General features: G+C 41.0%; 1 protein-coding gene across 1 annotated transcript in view; it reads right to left on the bottom strand.

Annotated features, from left to right (window-relative positions):
* Setbp1 (SET binding protein 1) overlaps positions 1–22,392 on the bottom strand; it is a 356,761-nt gene that overhangs the window by 25,278 nt on the left and 309,091 nt on the right. The window contains exon 5 of the mRNA XM_021214418.2: positions 5,863–6,033. Coding sequence (XP_021070077.1) covers positions 5,863–6,033 — 171 coding nt within the window. The remainder of the gene's footprint in view (positions 1–5,862; positions 6,034–22,392) is intronic.

The raw sequence follows: 22,392 nt of genomic DNA on the forward strand, positions 1-22,392 counted from the left end.
AACAAAACTACTGGGGAGGTCCCTTTGACATGCACATGTCCAACTGCACACACTCTCTAGCCGGAGAATACATGCTATTAGACTTTGATTTATAATATTCTTTCCCATACTGTAATGCTTACATATATAAAATATGATGGGAAACATTCTTTTATAACAGTGAAAGGTCACATATTTGAAAAACTACTGTCTTGACTCCAAGCCAATTGTCTGGCTAGTATTTACTTACCAACAGTGGTTTTAGGATCCAGCATGTCTTTGTCAGATGTTAATCCACTATGCTAAGCACCAGATAAGCATACAGCTCCCACCTATCTACCAATTATTTCACTAAGATAATTTAATGAACATCCAGTCTGTATTCAGTATCAGAAAGATGAACATCAGAAAAGGACCAATTTTTATCTGACTCCTTCCAGTGTCTTCCGTTCATTAAGTATGTTCTTAGAATAACTCTGCATTCATGTTTACATGCACAGTCCTGTGCTGCCCTCAACCTTGATCAGAGAAGCCTTTTCTATCACAGGGATTGAGAGGGAGATGTGTTAGTGGCCCTGGGAGTAGCTATAGGGAGGTAGTAGGGAAGTGGATATCATCAGAATATACTGTATACACTATGAAATAGCCAAAGAATGAATATAAATATTGTTAATTTTTATTTTATTGTCTTATAAGCCATTTTGTTTAACTCTTTTTTTCCCTCCATTTTAACGAAAAAGTCGTCTGGTTTTCTCAAACCATCCTGTAAAAAATGATGACCCAATAGGAAACAAGTTATCAAAAAAATTGATTTTAAAAATGAAGCACAAAGTAATTCTAAATTTAGTTTGTTGATAGTGGGAGATGAAATGAAGCAAAACAGGAATCAAATGAATTGTTTTCCTAAGACATATGCGTGGCTACTGCACAGGCGTGCAATTAAACGCAACCAAACTCACAAACTATTAACCGCTGAGCACGTGCTTGGTTTGAGTTAGAGTGATCTCTCGCAGCAGTGAGAGTAGCTTCAAGAGAAGCCATGAGCTTCACTTAACCACTCTGTAAACAAGCAGAGGTTCACTACTAAGAAATAAATATCTGTCACTGATGACGAGAGAGGTGGGCAGCCATGAGAGAGTAGGACCCAAATCCAACTCTGTGACCTCAGGCCTATCTCTGAATCTCATGACGCATCCATTTCTCCACATATGGAATGAAGCAGTGTGTTGGATATGAGCCCACCTGTGCGTTCCCAACTCCCCCAGGTTTGTAGGAAGCCATTTGTCTGTGGAGAGTGGAATCTCGTGAAGGTCTGGCTTCTAGCACCTGGGGGAGATCTCTGGCTCATTTCCCTGAAAAAGATCTGCTCTGCAGCCGGAGACCGGAAATCAACCAAATCTGTGCAGTTCTCAGGAGAGTCTCATTTTTATACTGCCAGAATGAAATAGCCTGTTCCTGCATCCTGACACAGGAGAGTTTTGGCTTAGCTCTGATTACCGCTGCCGTTAATACCCACCTGCTTTTGTGACTGCTTGGCATATTTGTAAATTACCTGCTGGATGCAGACAGAGGAGGTAAGCCCACATAAGCGTGTGATCCCAACCGCACTGTCTTTCACACTGAATCGAAGAGTGCAGGGGGGATTTGTGGACCACCTGTCTTTGGCCTCTGGGAAATATCCGTGTTTGGCGAGCAAAAGTAAAAGAAAGAAAAAAACCAGGCACATTTCTTCCATCCATAGAGGGAGATCTCAGAGCATAATGAGTAAGTTTCCATAGCATTTTCAAAGGTGAAGAGTGCAGACCACATCCCAGATCTTCTGCTGTAGTCAAGCTGTTCCCTTCTGGATTCCCAGTCATGGGACTCCATCCAGCTCTCTCTGCCTGGATGCCCTCCTATAGAGGTGCCACGGGTCCAGAGAGGCTCCCTCACTCTTTCTTCTATGACGTGACTTTCCTTACTATGACATCGTTTGATGATTTCATTGATCTGCCCCCACCCCACCACAGAACTTCTGATCTCACATTGAGTGTATGGATATCTGAAAGCTGTCGTTTCAACTGGGCTTACTGTATTATCACCAGTGGCTTCTGGGAAGGGTGGGAAGGCAGGCAAGCTGAACTCTTTGCTCACAGCACCTTGATAAATGTAAACATGAGCTTGCAGTAAAGACTGTTCATGAGTCTCTTCTTTGGGACAGTACTTAGCGTGCTTGCCTATACACTTACTTGATAGATATTGATGGAGTGTGCCATCAGTTTACATTCCATGAATACAGTAAACATTTAAGTCATGGGCTCTTCTCTGAGATGCACGCAACTTTATTATAAGGAATAAGTAAGACTGAGATTATGGTCTAGGAGAAGATGGTAAGTGCAACCTAAACACTGGATACCGAGAGTCTGTGCTGGAGCTGTGACAGGCTGGGTCTTGGGGGGGGGGGGGAGCAAACGTGAGCAGGAAGAAAACCTGCCTGCAGTGTACTTAGAGTACTCCCAAGCACTGTTTCTGGTCAAAGGTATGACCTTGCCAGAGTGAGGTTGGCTGGGACCTGGTGCTAGAGTAGAAAGCAGAGGAAGTGAGGAGCTGGAAGAAGACTGCAGAGATCTGGAGAGTAACTGCTGGCAAGGGCTCGGAGACCACTGAGGAATCGTGAAATCATGAGTTGCAAGGTGTGGACTTGGTAAACACAGGACGTCTCGAAACCTAGAGACCATGAGCTTGGAGAGCCTACTGCCCATCAATCGGCTGTTGGGCAATGGGGTCACTATTCTGAGATTCCTTTTCTGAAAATAAGGTACAATCATTTATTTCCCAGAATTCTGTGTAGGTTTATCTATCTGAGAGAAGAGATATCCATCACTCACTCTTGGCTCTGTTAGTTACTAAAACCCGACGAGGAGCAAATGATTGTTACCATTTAGTTGTTTCTCCTAGACTGGTATTAGAATATGCTAGAAGAAAGAAGAAAGTCTTTAATGGTACCTTTCCTTCCTAGTTCTTAGGTGATCTTTCTTTCTTAGATCATACACGTGATGAAACAGTACATGTGTTCAGTGTCTATGAATGGCTGGGTCAAGAGAAAACCCTTTGATGTTTTGAGTAGATCATCCCTAGATGACTTTTATTAGTGTATCCATTTCTTTAGCCTTTGAACAAAAAATTCCCGAAAGGACTGGGAATGTAATTTAGTAATAAAGTACCCGGCGTACATGGGTGGTGTCTAAGTTCCATCTGCAGCATCACATAAAAGATAAAAGCAGGCTGGGGGGCAGGGGTGACAAGGTACAGGTTATATATTCCTAATCTACAAACCTAAATCCCCGAACTTTAGAATTCCAAATGCTGAAGCACAAATATGAAGCTGCTGATGGAACATTCTATTCCTGACTCCATGCTGTGTCTCGGTCAAAAAACAGCTGCACTAAAAATAGCAACTGGACTAAGGAAGTAATTGTTCCTCCATATTAAGTTCTACTCATTCACAACAGGTAAGAAGAAATGGAACCGTTCTAAATGTCCTTCGACTGATGAATGGATAATGGAAATGTGGTACACACACAATCGAATTGTATTCTGCTGTAAGGAAAAAGGAAATCCTGTACTGTGCCCCCTGCCACCACCAAGTGGTGGTGGGTACATTATCATATGCTATCATGTATTATCAAACGAAAGCCGAGTGCCAGGTGAGGTTCGAGTTGTTCACCGAGAGCGATCTGTATGGTCTCCCAAACAATAAAGACAACCGCAGTGCTCTTGGTTGCCTGCCAGAATGTGACAGTAAGATTCACTTGCTTAAAATAGCATATAGTTTGGTCGCAGGACTTGGAGATATGGAGCTGGTGCTGCCCTGGAAGCCTTCTGCTTGATGGCTAGCTCTGCCTGTACTGGAAGGTGCCATGAAGGCCACCAGGATTTGTTGGGAGTAATTAAGATCTGTCTTGTTGGAATTAAGGCTCCACTCAATAGAAGAAACTCAAGACGGAATTGTAAACCAAGAACCCATGGCTGAAAAGACTGCAAATGAGAACCTACTATTACCCTTTTGTTCAGTTCATTCAGCCTTCTAAATACTCGTGCTTAAAGTACAGAGAGGAAGTGACTGTGGAGTGCCCATATTCAAAAGGCACAGATATGATGTCACCGCTATACCCAAGGCTCAGGGAACATCATGGAAGAGGGAGTGGAAAGGGAGTAACAGCTGGAGAACTGGAAGGAATAGCTGCAGAACAGTATCTCTTGGACACTCAAGATCTCCTAACAATATGGCTGTCAGCACAAAACACGGTAGTCAATATTCTAGTAAAGACAGAGGAAGGAATCACAGTGCCCCCTCTCTAGTTGAAGAGCTACAGGTGGATGGGAGAGAGAAGGAGAGTTAGTTTTCTTCAAGGATGGGCCCTTGGTCGATTACTTATCCCCAAGTGGGTCAAGCCTACATTCATGTGTGTATGTATACATATATGTGCATACACATATACACATGCAACATACATATATATGCAACATTAACTAGATATAATAGAATCCAAATCACATAAACTATTGAAAAAGAGGACAAGATTTTGAAAAGTGGATGTTGGAGAGGAGGAGTTATGATGAAAATACATTGCTCCTTCATGTGTGAAATTCTCAAAATGAAATAATCAAAACAGAGTATGTGGCATAGATGAAATGCATTGAATTTCATGTTAAGGTTGGGTTTTATCGCCTATTCCTTCCGCCCAGCAATTGGCCATGGCTTCTTTACTGACAGATCAAAAACCAACTGGTGAACAGGACAGCATCAGAGCCACCTCTACAGTTTACACTCAAGATATCTTAATACATATATGCATCTCCTTTTTTCTGCTGTGTGACTGCAGGGCCTTGGACATGTGCCGTATATGATCCTTAAACACTAGTTTTACAAGTGCACCTTGAAAGGTTTTCTTTGGTTTTCCGGTTGTTTCCCCCCCTTCACGCTTTTAACTTATTAAACTTGCCATGAGAGCACTCTGGTTCTGTGAGGAAGACACTTTATTTCTTAGGTTCATGGTGAAGACAGATTTGTACCATGACAGAGCTGAAGGTTTCCTGCAGAGCTCATATCCCTGACATCACCAGAAGGCGTTTGGGTGTTGGCAACATTTCATACTTGCTTTTGGGGGTTCAGGGCCCAGTCACATCACATTTAGTCATAACCTAGGATTCCAGTTGTGTTTACAGACAATAAAGACTATTGTTTGACGTAAGATCATATCAACTGGTGAGAAGAAACGTGCCCCATTGATCTACTGTGTTAGAGAACAAAGTCACCATGGTAAGGACTTTAAAGGACAGGTTGGTTTGTTATCTACTGAAAGGAACATCTTTTTTTTTTTTTTTTTTATGTTCTAGATAAAACTGTTAGATATCTTGGTATGTACATGCAAATGGCCCCCACATTCTCTATCACTTCTGGGTACAAGCATTTCTGATTGGATACCCAGTGTGCAATTGCTTTTAAATTAACTAACCAGTTAATTTTCCTGATAGTGTGGCGGAGACCTATGCATATCAGAACAAGAACTTTACTGCTGACCCTCACCCCCAGAACCTGGTCCTTGCTGTTACAAATGTATTTACTTATTTGTTTGTTAACTTAAACTCAATAAGTAGCTGAGGATGACCTTGAACTTCCAATCCTTGTGTCTCCACCACCTGAGTTTCGGAATCATATCCCAGTGTTCCGTGTTGACATTTATTTACTTATTACATATATCAAGGGTCCATTTGCATTGCGCCAATTAGTTTTGTTTTTGACAGTTTCACAGACACCTATAGTGTATTGTGATGTCACTTACCACCCCATGACTAGAGGACTTTTTAAGTGCCCATCTTCCATAATCGCGAAGAACTCACCTGCATCCGATGTTGCTGCAGATGCAGCAAGGAGAGATAACATGGGTGCTGAGGGAATTGCAACACTGTCCACTGCAGTCGGCTTCTTCCTGGCCATCATGGCAGATACTGAGCCCTCGCTCTTACTGTGTGCTGCTGTCTGGTCCACTTTTAAGTGGGGACTCGGCATCCCTGTAAGACAATAATCCCAGAACCTGTAGTTGATTTAAGGGAACAGCAAGGCAACCATCATAAAGCCTGAACTTAATCTGAGTAAATAGTCCAACTGTTTGTCCTCCTTCCCGTACAACGAGTTGAGAATACTTAAAGAGAAAAATCGTCATGGGTAATTTGTCGGTGAGTTTAGGACTAGGGGTTCGTTTGGAACGGATGCCTAGATACGAGACCAGGCACAGACCTAATGAAGCAATATAATGTGCTGAGTATCTATTAACTTTCTGAGGATCAAGAAGCCCATCTTTACAGAGGTTGCACCAGTGTGGTACAAAGGGTGATTCACTTGATTCCTACCAACCCTAGTAAGGCTTCCATCTCACCTAGCTGGGAAGACATAAGTACCTGAGTAGCAAACGGCACACGACCAGTTCCAGCGAGTGAATTAATGCTAGGCACTTGGAATGGATTCCAGGACACACCCCGTTCTTTGAAAGTCTCTAATATTATTGCTAATGTGTGTCTATTATTATTATTATTATTATTATTAATTATTCTTATAGAGGTAAATATAGCCATGACTTGCTAGGAAGTAATTTAAACCAGTAAGTAAAGGCTCAGCTCACTTTCTTGATCTGGTTAAGGATATATGGGCACCTAGCTACATTCCTAGCTATAAACCATGTCTAAGCCTAGAGGGTTGAGTGTGCTCTATCCATGTCAAAGGGCCTTCTACTTAGGCTTCCTCTCTCAGTAGGCTGTACACCACTAAGACCAACAGTAACACATTAGGTTTTGTCAGTTATTTTTGACACTATTCTTTCCTATGCCAATCAACCTGAGTGATGGAGTCCCTTCCTTAGAGCAATGTTACCTCAGTCACTGAGATCACCTTTAATCACTTTGGCTCTATGGCAGTCCAGCAAGTTGTAGCTATTCCTATTTTCTCAGTTTTATAGATGAGAAGAGCATCCTTTTGCAGAGCTTAAGGAAAAGGTAAATAAATTCCTCCTGCTCTTTAGTATAGTTGGGCATCTCCAGTTGCTAAATGCTAAAGCCAGGATCATCTTGACCCAGTGGACCATACAACACTGAACACAAACCAAGTCTGTCCCCGCATGCTTCATGCCGAGGGCACAGAGGTCTTACTACACAACTGAATAAGGAGTGGGTCATGCTAACAGTTTTCTCCCCTGCCATTCTCCTTCCACTCTCTGTTACGTCTCAGAAACTTGCTTAAGGTGCCATGAATAACAATTTTTTTTTTTTGGCACGTTCATGAATTGAACTTGCATTTCAGAGTATTTTGAAGGTAGAAAGAGACAAAGGTCAAACGATATGGGAAAATATCACAAGGTACACTCATCGAGACACACAAAAGTCCGCAGAGTGCTCTATTAGCAGAATGCGCAGGTGTGCTAAAGATAGACTGAGCCTAGCACCCAGAAGATGTACAATCACATATAAGGACATCCATCCAAATTGCTACCCGAAGCCACTGCTAGGAAGGAGGGATCAGGGCCTGGTGGAAAATAGGAAGTAGGACTAGGAAGAGTCCCCTTTACGTTTTAGACTTTGCTGTTTCATATATACCATATGTATCATAATGTGATACATGTATTTATTAAGGAAGGGGGAAGGTCTCACTTTATAGTCCAGGCTATTCTGGAACTACATAGCCTCAGCTGGCCTACAACTCAGGTGGCAATCCTCCTGTCTCATTCTCCTAAGAGTTGGGATTATAAGTATAACCACTGTTTCTAGAAACTATTCATATTTTGAAAATTACAAACATACATTAACTTTCTTTTTTTTTCCCATTGGGAAAACAGAATTTGAGGGGAAGCAAATACAAATTTATAAATGTCTTGGAGTGTGGTATTGGGGTAGTTTGTGGCTGATAACAAGCCTGATCTGATAGTCGGAACAGGAGGCAGGAAACAAGGCAAAGCAAAGCAAAGCAAAACAAAACAAAACTCCGCTCTTTGGTTCTCTCCAAGACCACAGCAGTATTCCTTCTAAACACACTTCGGAATTCTCAGCTCTCAGCAATCATTATACTGAACGACTGGCGCTTTGGAAAAGTCACCGACAAACCATTTTTGTACCTGTAGGTTAAGCAGGTACCTTTCTATTTAAATTATGACGTGTTTGGGGAATGGAGGCAATAAACAGGATTATTAGATGAATATTTAACCCTCACTTGGGAATAGACTGATTTCCAGTCATTTCAGTTGTACCCATTTTCATGCAAATGTTTACCATCTAAATTAGTCTCAGACCACATCATCTCATTAGAGCTGGTCTGAGCATACCTCTGCTGGGTACACTTGCCACTCAAGTGTTTATGATACAGACTACGTTAAATGCCATAAAACCACACTGAAAACACTCTGTCATTCAGATCACTGCTGTGCAGCTTCTGCAAAAACCCTAGACAATTTAGGAGTTGTCAACTTTTAAAATTATATCTAAGAAAAGGAACAGGAAACTAGCCCTAATATTTTCCTCACTCATTTTTGGATTTTGAAGGGATGATGGACACCCAGAAACAGCATGTAGGGACAAGACTATCAGATAAACTTTGAATGAAGGGAATCACTCTTTCTGAGAGCAGAGGTCTGGACAGCATGGGACAGGGGGAGGGAGCAGCCCCTTGGGCAGTGACATTGTGCAGGTGGCCAATGTAAGAGTTTGCTTCTTTTCAATCTAGTTTCAGCAGATTGGTCCATGATGGGAAACTTGGAGAGTTTCTTCCCAGACTGGGCCTGGCTTCTCTCTCTGTTCATAGGAACTGAAGTTTCAGAGGCAGGAAATCGATTCTTTAAAAAGAGAAAAGACTGAAAGAACCAGAGTCTTGCACATACTGTGCCATTGAAAGCACCCCTGTCTAGAAGGGAGAGTGCAGAAGGGCTGGTATGGGGAAGGATTATCACGGAGATTCAGTAGGGAGTCTGTACAGAGAACATGCTCCGTAGATGGGTTCTGAATTTTCCTGTATTCCAACACAAAGGATAGTGCACTGATGTTTACATATTTAGAGGATAGTGTTCTTTTAAAGGAAGAAATGATGACACTAATCACTTCATTAATCTAACATCTGATCATCATTAAACCACAGAGTTTAGAGAAAAATTAAAAGTTACTTATATGGAAACATATCACAGTAACCTGTTGACCTCCATTGATAAATTTTAAAAATCTCTTTGTAACTACGGTAGAGTAGATGCAGCGACAGTCACTCATTTTCAAAGGTAATTTCTCAAACCACTTATCCCCTCAAATCTCTACCTGGGCATCGTGTTTGCATTAGGGGTTTGATTTATGGATTCATCTCCTGAGACACAGAAGCTGACTTCCTGTTGCCTTGGTTACTTGGAACTCAGTTCAAGGTTAAACTACTCCCAATCAAAATCACTGGCAGGCGCTGAATCCAGTGGCCAGGTTATTGACTGCCCCAGGATGCGGAAAGGTCAGGGACCAAAGCACTGTTTACTGCCTTACGGGCGAGTCAATAGCTTCAATATTTTGATTCCCCTTCCTTCTGAAGAAGAAGTAGCTGCTCAATTACCTCTTCCCCAGGTTATTCAAGGTCACAGGGGTCATGGCAGACTCCAGAGTTTATGATGGCTGACTTTCTCAGGATCCCTTTAATGAGCTTAGTGACCTTGGCAAGAAAAATCCAACCTGCTCTTCAGTAATTTGTATGTTGCTTTCAGGTTCATAAAGCCAGTTTGCTTTTGTTTCTCATTTCTTTACAGGGAAAAGGAAACAATGACAAACAAATATCCTTCACAGGATGGAGATTTTCTAGTAGGTTAGAAAACAGAGATTCAAGAGAGGTCATATGATTGTCCTAAGGCCATACACAGAGGTACCCCAATCTTCAACTCACTGTTGGGTCCTCCACATGGCCCCTTCATTGAGGAATCCCACAGATTTCACTGAGGTATGCCTACCATAGAAAACAGGGTATGTGGCAGACAGAGCCTGACTCATGTAGGTTTGATGAGTAGGTTAATTAATTTTCAAATTCTAACATTTACAAATGTAGCTGCTTCCACAGTGGATGTGTATGCTGGTGTGTGGGGCAAAGTAATGACCCAGGGATGGCTGGTCTTTCCCATCACCTCTGTGACCTCTACTTATTCTGAAGAATGCAAAAATTTGGTATGAATAGGGAATTAAAATCCATTGATTGGTTAAGTAGCTTTTCATTTTGCAAAGAACTTTGACACGCAGTGTGCTATTTGTGGATGGTAAGATGTATATGGGGAGGTCACTGATTTACATATGAGGGAACAGAGGCACAGCAAACCAGATGATCTACCCATGCTCACAGGTCATGCATGTGAATGAAGTGAAGTGATCCTCCATGTTTCACGTCAAACCTCTCCTCCACATGTCTCAATATTCTGACTTTGGGGTTTTTAAAATTTTAACAATCCCCTGCTTTCTGATTTTCCAGTTGCCAATTAATATTCATCTGTTGACCTCCTATCCAGTATGGAGATGGATTTTACTCATGCCCAACAAAGAGAATCCTTGTTACAGAAGAAACTGGATGTGGCTGTAAGAAACCTTCCAATCTTTGAAATCGTATTTTTCATGTGCCAAATCCAGTAAACATCATTTTGCTTATTAAAAAATGTTCTTTATCGTTTTCATTGTGTGTGCATGTATGATGTGTGTGTGTGTGTATGTTTGTGTGTTTGTGTGTTTGTGTGTGTGTGTGTGTACATGCCACAGCAGACAGGAAGAGATCAGAGAACAACTTTATGGAGTTGCTTCTTGCTTCCCACTTTTACATGGATGGCAGTGATCAAACTCATATAAGGCAGGCATAGCAAGTGCCTTTACCCACTGAGCCAGTTCTCTGGCCCCAAAGCTTATTTTTGTTGCACCATGCTAACCATTAATTCACCAGCACATAGTCAATATCCACCCTATCAGCAATACAGCCCTGATCAGAATGAAGTTCCCATTTCCTAGAAGAGTTTACTGTCATGATTTCTGTAGAGCAAAGAGTGACCATGACTTTCCGTGAGTGCAGGTACTAAAGGGCTGATGGACGTTAGCCTCCAAGAAGCAGAGCCTCTACTCTTTAGATGATACCATTAGAAAGAGACATCACAGCCAGATGGATATATCTTCATGGATCCTGAGTTTTGTGAAGAGGGACATTTGGAAATCAGCAAAAGGCATGGCACCCTGAATACATAAGACTTGGGGCCTCAGGTCTTGAAAAGAGGAACAAAAGCTGGCTGTCAAGCAAGGGGAGTTCATAGACACCAAATAATCTTTTTATAAAGCAGGGATTACCACCACTAATTTTGTGATAGATGAGTTTTACTTCATTTTAACACCTTAAAAGATAAAACTCAGGCAAGGTCACTCTTAGTCATAATACTTTCCCACAGGCCTAGAGTTGATGATCATGAAGTGAGCCATTGCTTCAGTGGTGACTACGCAAACTTGGAAGTTGTGTTCTCTGTCTCACAGAGGTAGTGTAGCCACAGAGAAAGAGGTACAATGGAGCAGACAAACAAATACAACTGATCAGCCTGACCAGAGAGGAGGCCCAGTGAGTCCGCCCTGCATTAGGAAGCTAAGATAATACCCATGGGCTTGGAGAGGCTGCATTTCCACTCCCGTCTTCCTGCGTGGGCCGGACACTATAAGGTTCCACGGACTCCAACTCTCCTTGAGTGGGAGCACTTTTTCACTCAAAGATCTGTCTAGAAATGTGGGTAGGATTCAGTAACTAAGAGCAGAGAGACAGCCAGATAGAACAAGAAAATGATAAAACCGAAGGAAACCCAGCAGTTCTTTCTGTAACCGAGAGAAGGGTTATATAAAGCAAGTTCAGGGTGCTGAATTGGGGAAGGCAGCAGCGCAAAGGGCAGTGTCCGTCTGTAGTCAGGGAGACCTAGCGTTTCTTTCTTCTCCAATCTATTGTTTCACTGTGCAAACTTCTGACCATAGGTGTTAATCTGTAATATGTCTTTATTTCCCTGCCAATTCTTCTAGATATCTACGAAATGCTAATAGTCAGAAATCATTCATTTCTTTTGGTTCCTTACAAGTTAGTTTGATAGATATGAGATACTTTAAAAGGTTTGTGGCGTGGATGACTATATAGAATCAACACCCCTATCCTTTGAGACTCAAGCCAGGTTTTTGGACATTGTTTTCATGAACCAAGCCACACATTCTTAATATCTAAAATTCATTTTTTGGTATAACGTAGAAGTTAAAAATATATTTCTTAGAGTAACATTTTACTAGCGGTGTGATTTTTTTTAAGCAAGTAATGTTAGCTCTTACCAGTTTCTTTGTCAGTTAAAGAGATCATTGTGAGAAATAAGCAGGCTTTGTATTATTAGAGGAGAAGTCATGCCCTGTCATCCCTAAAAGAATTACTCACATGCTACTTCCTAGACCCTGTGCACGTGTACAGTAACAATGCCAAAGAGAATTAAGGTCGTAGACAGCTAACCTATAGATCCCTCTAATCAGCTGACCACAAATAGGGACAATATATGTATTTATCCAAATGACCAGAGCAGAAGGACAAGAGACCAATACAGTAGAAGTACAGGGCAGAGCAGAGGAGAAAGGAACATGTATGACAGTGGCAGAGGGACAGAAGCTTTGTCACTGGCTTTTAAGACACAAGAAATGAGGTCGGAGGCCAAGGAATGCAGGTGATTTACAGAAGCTGAAAATCAAAGAAATCACCCCACTATAGCTCTCAGGATATAATCCACCCTCGAGTTTTGCTCAGTGAGACTCACTCTGGACTTGTGATTTCTAATAATGTAATACGATATAGCTGCCTTATTTAAACATGTAAGTTTGTAGAAATCTGTTACAATAACAAGTGAAAACTAATATTAAAACAAAAAATCATTCTTCCAGTGCCTCACCTTACTAAGTACCCATTATGTCAGCCAGTACTATTTCTCAGTGACACACTCTCAGTACTAACTGTCTCATTTCAAGCCTACTCCTCACGTTTAAGTTATGTCTGTGACCTGAACAGCTTCGATCCCTTAAGAGTCAATGATCTTAGTCTCTTAAAAATACATTTCCAGTATAAAACTGACTCAAATAAATTGTTCGGTGACTATGTATAGTCAATAAATCACATTAGAGGTAAGTATATTGATAAGATGAGAAATAAGAGACTGGAATTGAGAGAAACTGGCTTTCCCCACACTTGCTGGATGAAGTTGGACAATGTAAGGAATGCTTTTCTGCTTCTTCTGTCTTTGGGCCAGAATCTATTCCAGTCCATTATTCTGATTCTAAGCTTTCAAATGCCACAGAGACTTTTAAACAGCATGATTTGTTCTTACCTCTCTTGTGTTAGAAGTGCATAGATGGGCTTAAAGGGGACCTGCTTTAATCGTAGACAGACTCACACTTGAATGTAGTTTACATTATGTGATATATTACAATGATTCAGAATTAGTCTTTTTGTTGTTGCAGTGGAAAGATTTGATGAGCAGAAAGGCCTTTTTTCTAAGTGCTCAATGATATCATACAGAAGACCCTCCCACTACCAAAATTGCAAAAAGAAGAGACATTCCAAGTCATAAGGCTTTGGAAGGACGCTATATCTCAGACCTCAGATCTGCTGAGAAGAATAACATAGACAGAGAGAAGATTCTGCATCATGGTCAAGATTCATAGAAACCTTTAGCTTCTGATATGAATCTTGCTAAATTTTCCAAACACACACACACACACACACACACACACACACACACACACACTGTACACACCACAAAAGGACAAAGGGCAGATAAATCCAATGTAATGCTGATGTAATTTCATCCATGATTTAAAAAATGCAGACAATAGGGTTGCCTGTCCATGGAAAATATAATAAGGGGGTTTACAAAAGGTAATAACAAGGGAGGAACAAATCCTCACATGTAATTAAAACCAATTTAATAGTACAATGCTTCTAGTATGCTCTTTATATCCTTGGGGAACAGGTCAGTTACAGATTTACTACTGAAATGTGTATAAAGCTTTGCAATAGGCTGTTGAGGAATACAGAGGGACTTCAGTAAAGTAAGGCCAAGTAGTTTCTTTGGGATGGAAATCAGTCCCCACACCTGCTGAGAGGAAGCAACTTGTTTTTACCTAGTGTTACATTGCATTCGGCTTCTCATTGGCTCAGGCCAGCTTGTTGGCTATGTTGTTTCAATGGTTCGAATTTTCCAACTTCACAGAATAAGTTTGCCTGTCCCCCTAGTGCGTGCTTGTGAGTCTCTATTCACAGGGCAGCCTAGAAATAATAAATGTGACATAAACTCGAGGACTATTGTTTCTGGAAGATTCTCCCTTGGACTCTCAAGAATGTGCAGGGCGTTAGCAATCAGCATCCGTCAGTGTAGGCATCTTCTGCAATGTCTTTGCGTCTACCTCTAGAGTATACGGTTGCACAGCACATCTGTGTGGCAATACAGACCTCCATGTGATGCTAACTGGGTCACCTCATTTGCATTTTGATTACGGCTTATTTAGAAGGCACGTGGAGAAAAAGCTTCATATCAGGAGGTTAGTGCATGTGTGTATATAAATATATGTATAAATAGATAAATGCACATTACTGGTTTGTAGGCGATCAGTTTTCCTATGCAGTCATCCTCCTGGCCATATCTATAGATGTCTAATCACTGACAGAGAGTTTAATTATAAATGTGATGATGAAATCTAATTATTCTCAGTACAATATTGCCCACTGTTTCTGGCTAGAGAAATCAACCTAACATATATTTCCTTTGTTAAGTGGCCATTTCTTTATGTTAAGGGAGAAGAATTCACTGTATTATGATCTTTAAGGAATTTCTTGAAAGCGTCTGCTTTAACCCATTATTTGAATTCATCTTACTGGGTAGAAACGCCCTGTGATTGTGTGCAGGTGTGCAGAGTTACACATGGACTGTGTGCCAGTAAAGCTCTCTTCTGGGCCATGGAAGAAAGAAAGAAGAAGAAGAAAAAAAAAAAACAGAACCACAGTAACTCAGACCCATCATTAGATAGATCTCCTAATCTTTATCTCTAGTAGTTCAGTCAGACGAGCTAATACCATGATGATGGCTTTGAAATCTCTTAGGAATTGGATGAGGAGAAGCGATAGTGATGAACTCCCAGCTAATAAACACAGAGTGCTTATTTCGGCAGAATGATCAATTTCTAGATGTCCTGAGGCTTGTCTGATACAGTTGATTTACTCATCCTCGCCGACCTCACTAATAAAGCCAAAGTCCACCATCAGATTACAGAGGTGCCTGGAATTTCTTAAAGGGGCAGGGGAAAAAATCAAGGGAATGCTCACCATCTCCTTACAAATCCTTCCTGCCCACCATCCTTGGAACCCCAGCTGCTTTCCTAGGTTGACGATACTCTGTACTCAATAGACTTTGGGTTAGTACAGTAATAAAGGCAATTAATTTGTTATCTTGTTAGTGGGAATTTAATGCAATGATCTAAAAGAACTCTTACATATTGTGATAAACTTTAGTGCCTCCGGGTGGCTCCTCTTGCATTGGGCTCATTTCACATCTCATCCATTATGTAAATGAGATTTGGAAATAGTTGAGTCTCACTAATGTAGTTCAACTCTGACGGATTGGAGATAGTGGGTCCTCTGGAAACTAATGAGGTTAAATGCACCTCAACATTGCTTTGTACTTGGTTGATTCTGCAAGGCCCTGTTCAAGAAGTGAAAGTAATGCATTTTCTCAACCATGTACTAAGGTACTTCTAGTGCTGCCCAGCCCCTAAAGTGATCTAAAGCAAGTTTGATTAAATGGATGCTGGTGCTGATTCAAATTACATAAAGCTAACTGACAACACATCTTCACACTGTTGTGTAACTGAAAATATGGTTTAAGATGAAAGGGAAGCATTTCAGTACTTAACATATTTAGGGAGGTCTTTAAGTCATGCAGAAAAGAATAGGGGAATCTCCAGATGTAGACACTGTGGATAAAGAACCTGTGGTTACACTTGGGATCATAGAAGAAACTGTTACTGCAGAGGTTTGGCACTAGTGAAGGGATTATGGTACTTTGCATCCAATGAGTCATAGTAGTCAATCCAGCTACCCAGAGCCCATCACGACAGAGGATAGATAACAAGGACTTCTGTATTCTGGGTTCCGATTGGCAGGCCAAGGAATGGGAGCTCCAAAGACAATCTGGCATTTCAAAACAGAATAAAAACATCTACAGAAGCGGTCTCCAACCATGCAAGGTCACAGGGATTGGAGAGGGGAATATGAGATGTTAGCTCACAATAAAAAGCATCTGGGACAAATTATAATCTTTATCCTAGAAAAGGGAGGGGTTCAACGGAGAAAGTGAAGCAAAGATAAGGAGCTAGGAACATTTCATGCAGGAGGCAGAGTCTGAATGTGTTAGCCGATGATTGGGAATAAACCACTTAAAGGGAAGGAGATTTAAGCTGGGGATAAGCCTGTGACCCTAGAGCCAGATGGACCTCAGCTGAAAATCCACACTCTATCACCTAAGTGGTGACCTCGTTTAAGTGATGTAACCTTTTAAAGCTTCACTTTCCTTACTTTGTAAGGAAAAAAAAAGTTTAATAAACTATCTAGCTTGGAGGGTTTAAACTGATGATGCCTGTGAAATGCTTACTCTGTGGCCATGGCAGCAAACATGCTCAGAAGAGGCCAGCTTGGGAAGATGTCCAGAGAACTGGGGACATCACAAAGGCATCATCTAGCACCTGTGAGGCCCTCAGTTCACTCTCCAGCACAGAGGGTGAAAATCAAAGGCAAGCAGGAGAGATGTGGCTAACAAAGGAGTCAAGGGAATGTCTACAACTTGGAAGAAGCCTTGTTTGCCAAGGAGAGTCTCACCTCTGCTGCCTTTTCTGAGTGCTGGGGCTCCAGGAAGGAAAGTCACGTCAGCTTCTAAATATTTAACTCGATGCTATGTTTTTCCGTAAATTGAGAGGTGATGGAAAGCAGTTTTATTTATGTGTTATTCCTCAAGAGTGTTCCTGCCTACTGCAAACACAGCATCCCCAGGTCCTCTGGGGGGTCCTCAGCATGTAAGGAACAGTCCACTCACACAGTAGCCAACTACCTACTTGAAACAATAAGATTCAGAAACAAGAAATTTAAATAAAAATAACAATCTACCCTGAGTGGAAAAGACCACTCCTATTACCTTCCATGGCCCCTGGGACCAAGCTAGAGATTTACTGTAGTGATTTTAACTAGCATAATCTAAAGTACTAGTAAAATAATGGAATTTATTTATTGTTTAGATTCAATGCAAACATACATAATGGAAATGGTTAAGAATAAGAATTTATGCTAATAAAACCAAACTAAAGGCTACTGTGCCAACAACTGGATTATTTTTATGGAAGATGCATTTCTTTTTTTTTTTTTTTTTTTTTTTTTTTTGGTTTTTCGAGACAGGGTTTCTCTGTATAGCTCTGGCTGTCCTGGAACTCACTTGGTAGACTAGGCTAGCCTCGAACTCAGAAATCCGCCTGCCTCTGCCTCCCGAGTGCTGGGATTAAAGGCCTGTGCCACTAGGCCCGGCGCTGGAAGATGCATTTCAACGTGGTTAAAAAGCTGAGCTCTATGCTTATATTATCAAGGTTGAAGGCGCAGCAGTATAAGTTAGTGAGTCTTCTCAGTGATTCCATTCACTCAACAATGCAATGATCACTTTTGCCTTTACCTCAGAGCTAAATACAAAGATCCAAAGGCAAGTCTCTGTTGTTAAAGTGTCAAAGAAAACCACAAGGAAGCTGATGCGGTAAGTACTTTATGATGAGTACCAAAGTCAGGTATAAGGGATGGCATCTCATGGGATAAGGGGTGCTGCCTCCATTGGAGCAGGAAAGGCATCATTGGGAATTGACACCTTACCTGGATCTTCAACAAGTTGGAAGCATTGGCAAAGGTGAATGAGAGAAAGCCCAAGAACCAGGGACAAAATGCCCAAATCAATAAAGTGAAAAATGAAGGTGGATTTGGGGAAAAGCAAGAATGCCTGTGGCTAATGTGCAGGTTTCCTGAATGGGAGGGAAGGTGAAGTGTCATTGATAAGGTAGCTTGGGATGGTACAAAGAGCTAGGGTTTCACTTGTGAGAAAGGAGTGGTCAGGAAGCATTGCTAAGCAGACACATGCAGTAGCAGTGGCTAGTCATTTATTGTACAACTTGGGTTAAAGGGAAAAAAGCTGTTCCCTGTGGATCTGTGGATGTGATCATCAGATATAAAGCCTTTGTAAATCATGGTTAGAAATCACACCTTCGGTGAAAAGGTTACCCTGTTTGTCCTGCTTTCCCTAAATCATCTTTGCACTCTATGCTCTGTCTCCTCCACACTTCCTCCCTTAGAAGTTCCCTTCAAAAGTTAACGGGGAAAACACTGAGTTGTCAGTTATGGTTCTTGGTTGGAAACCACCTAGTTCTGTACTGAAGTCATGGTTTTGTAAATAAAGTCTTGTGTGTTTATTTAGCCAGCTCACTACTTGCAGAACATTGCAGACAAGGGCTTTAGCAAATTAAAACACATGCTGAAGGAAGAGAAGTCTGGGGTCTGTATGTTTTTCTTGTATGGGTTCTTATCACGCTGTAGTGGAATTTTCCTGACTTTACAGAACGCATATTCACAGTTTTGAAGGACTCCATGCAAACACAAACTCTCAGATTAAGAAATGCATGACACAGGGCAGAAAACAAAGATTTGGAAAGTGGTGACAACTGAATGAAGTAGTGACCAGAAGTGGCTGTTGCAATGGTGAGTGAACACGAGGTAGAAATCAAACAGGTAGTTTAACGAGGCAAATGAAGATAGGAAAGGAAAAGCATCCATTTACTCTGGAATACTAACATCAATTTTTCTTTTTTTACTTTGGGACAGTGTCTCATTATGCATCTGTCTGGCCTGGAACCAGAGTGGACCAGGCTAGTCTCAAATTCACAGAGATCCTTCTGCCTTTGTCTCTCCAGTGATGGGGCTAAAGTGTACTCCAACACACTTGGTTAATGTCAATTCTTAAAGAGGTGGCTGTACTACAGCTTTAAATCACATCTTGTAAGTTGTTGAAAGAAAAACTAAGATAGTTAATAATACAAATTCCAAACAAGATTACTTTATTAAGTCAATTCTCATAGTTTGTCTCATGTCAAGTTATTGACACTAGTGCATTGACATATACTGTGACTAGTACTATATTTATTCTTTTTTCCGTTTAATTACTCTAACATATATTGAGCAACTGTAATGGAAAAAAAAGAATTTTGTAGACCTTGCTTTTGTTCTACAATACAAGAATGGGAAAACAATAGTATAAATTTAAGAAAGACAAGTCATTGCACCAGTGATAAACCATACCAATTCAACTTCCTCCCACCACTGGGAAAACAGGGATAATGGTCATTGGGATGCATACTACACAGAAACACTGGAATTTATTGATGAATATATGATAGTCAATGATCTACTTGACACTCATGCTATATGAACCATTTTGTACATTCACGTCCTAGGCACTCATTAGATTATGCTGGTCGGAATGACATTTGACATTGTTCTCCAATCAGTTTGTGTTGACAAAGGAAAACTGCCAAGTAGAGTGGTGGAAGCACTGGGGATAGCCTGGTGTAGGACTCTTCCTGATTTTTCCTCCTGGGTAGAGAGAAGTTTCTTTTGGTCTTAAACAGTGGGGAGACTACCTGCTCAACTCCCAGGAAGACTGAGAGCCAAATGAGAGAAGGGCTTCAGTTTTGGAGAAGACAAGACAGCTCTCACTTAAAGAAAAAGTAGGATCTGCAGAAGGTGGAATTTGAGTTTTGTTTGTTTTGTTTTGTTTTGTTTTGTTTGTTTGTTTTTAAAATCATGGAGATGTAGGTGCCACCTGGGGATAAAAGGCCCTAGAGTTGCCTTACAGGGCAAGTCACTTTTAAATAAGCCCTTTATGGTTATTTCAGGGCCAACTAGCTGTCCATGGTTTCTTCATAGAATTTAGAAACAATTACATGCATCACTTGAAATCTAAAAATCCCACAACGCCAACACTCACGAACTTTATGTATGAGGAGAATGAGGCTCAGGTTGGGTTCTCACAGACCTTGGTGTTAATGAGACGTTGCATGAAAGTCTTTCTGCTGTAACTTCTTTGAAGCAGACTTTCTTTCCCAAGAGAATGAGAAATACCTATCTATATGCTATATGTCCGGATCTATATGTCTGGATCCCTGACAGTGACAAGAGGAAAAACAGGTAGTTTTCATGTATGTACTTTAGGCAAAGGTGGAGGAAAATCATCCTGGCCAGCTAGTGGCTTGTTTCTTGATTCTCTCTAGGAAATGATGCTATCGTCTGGGACTTAGAAGTTAAAAAACAAACAAACAACAAACACAAAAAGTCTGCTCCTTTTGAAATCCAAAGAATATATAGATAAGCTACAAGTAGGGAAATCATAAATACTACCCAGTTAAAAACCCTGTGACCCACAGGTGACCTGCCTATAAGATATACTTCTGCAATAGTAGCAAAAAATTATGGTAGTAACCAATCACCTTTCCATTGTATGTAAGGCCCATTCCACGAGAAGGAACCAATACCAATAAATTGTTCAAGAACCTATAACTACACTAGGTTATAGGTCCTAATTGGGGAAGGGGGGGTTACTATTATTTTGCTAAATAAACATAGCACAAAAGAAAAACCAAAACCAAAACAATTGGCTATTAACGACATATTGCTAGACCCAGGGATCAGTCCATTACTCAGCCCACATTAGAAAAGCATCATTTTTGTACTACACAGTATTAACTGGTCAGTGTGCAGAAAGTGAGACTTTGGAGCATCCGGTCTTAAATGGAATGCCTTTATCAAACCTTTGCTCTCACGGATCTGTGCAGAAGAGGGAGTGAAAAGACTGTAAGAGCCAGAGGTGGTGGATAATTCTGAAAGACTAATGTCCTTGAGACGGAGCAGAACCAATACCGCTAGGAACTCACAGAGACTGACAGTATGCACAAGACCTGGATAGCTTTAAATTAGAAAAAATCTAAGCCCGGAGAAGAGGTAGTAGACATAAAGTCGCACCTTTAACTAAGAATTCATACCTGCCAGGAAAAGGGAAAAAAATCTGTTTTCTCCAATAGAATTTTACTAGGCATATCAACTACAGTCTAGGCAAAGCTCCACGCTCGGGAGCAGTTGGCTAATACACAATGAACTCCATGGCTTCTGCTAATACACAATGAACTCCATGGCTTCTGCTAATACACAATGAACTCCATGGCTTTTTGTACACTTGCTGCTTTGTTCTGCTATCTTTTGTCTTTGTTTTGTAATTTTTTTTTAGTTTGTTTTCATTTTTTTTTCTTTTGTCTCTTTTTTGAGAGAGAAAAAGCACATGAAGTTGGGTGGGTAATAGGGAAGGAAGGAAGGATATGGGAAGAGTTGGGGGAAAGGCAAGACTACGATAAAAGCACACTATGTGAAAATATGACTGAAATGAATTTATAAAAAGAGTGTACAAAGAAGCCACAAACTGTGGAACTCATCACGAATCCAGAACCAATGACAATGAAGGAAAAGATGCACGATTGTCAGGCACTCAGGAATCAGACTTCTCAAGCTGAAATCAAGCACCAGAGATGGAGTGGGCCAAGTGGTCAGGAAACGTCAATAAAGCAAATGCAATAGTAAATACAAAATTAAATGGCCTCACAAAAATTCCAAGTCTGTGAGCTAACGAATATGCTTATTCAGACAATTTAACCATTCCGCTATATATGTACATGTTTCAGAACAACGTGTTATACAGAATAAACAGATACCATTTAATTTCTATTGGTCAAGTAAAATAAAATGCCCTGCTCCATTTTCTAAACCTGGAAATTATTACATTTGCTCAGTTACAAAACTGACAGTAAAACCTTATTTTTCCAGTGTTGGTTATGTAATAAGTGGAATGTGTTTTTCTAAGTCATCCAAGTTATCTGAGGGCAGCTTTTCCACAGGCCACACATTTATTTTAAGGACATCTCTCAGAGTTGAGAGCCCCTGGGCTCTCGCTTTGGGCAGGTAGAGGCTTTTTCTCACCAACATTTCATCGAAGGCTCTCTCTGGAGGATAGAAGACTTGGAGAGGTTGACAGTGGTCCCTGATGCTCCCCATAGCATCCTCATAGGCAATCTTGGTTTCCTTGCACATGCAGGCAGCACTTCCTCTCCCCTGTGGACCATTGCGTCCCCTTTCTCATGCTCAGATAGTCCCTGCAGACTCCTGTCAGAAAACCTTCCTCCCTCAGTGCTTCTATACCCTTGACCTCAATTGGATCATATAGCTAT

This window comes from Mus pahari, chromosome 15 (genome assembly GCF_900095145.1).
Source record: "Mus pahari chromosome 15, PAHARI_EIJ_v1.1, whole genome shotgun sequence".
NCBI classification, from domain to species: Eukaryota; Metazoa; Chordata; class Mammalia; order Rodentia; family Muridae; genus Mus; species Mus pahari.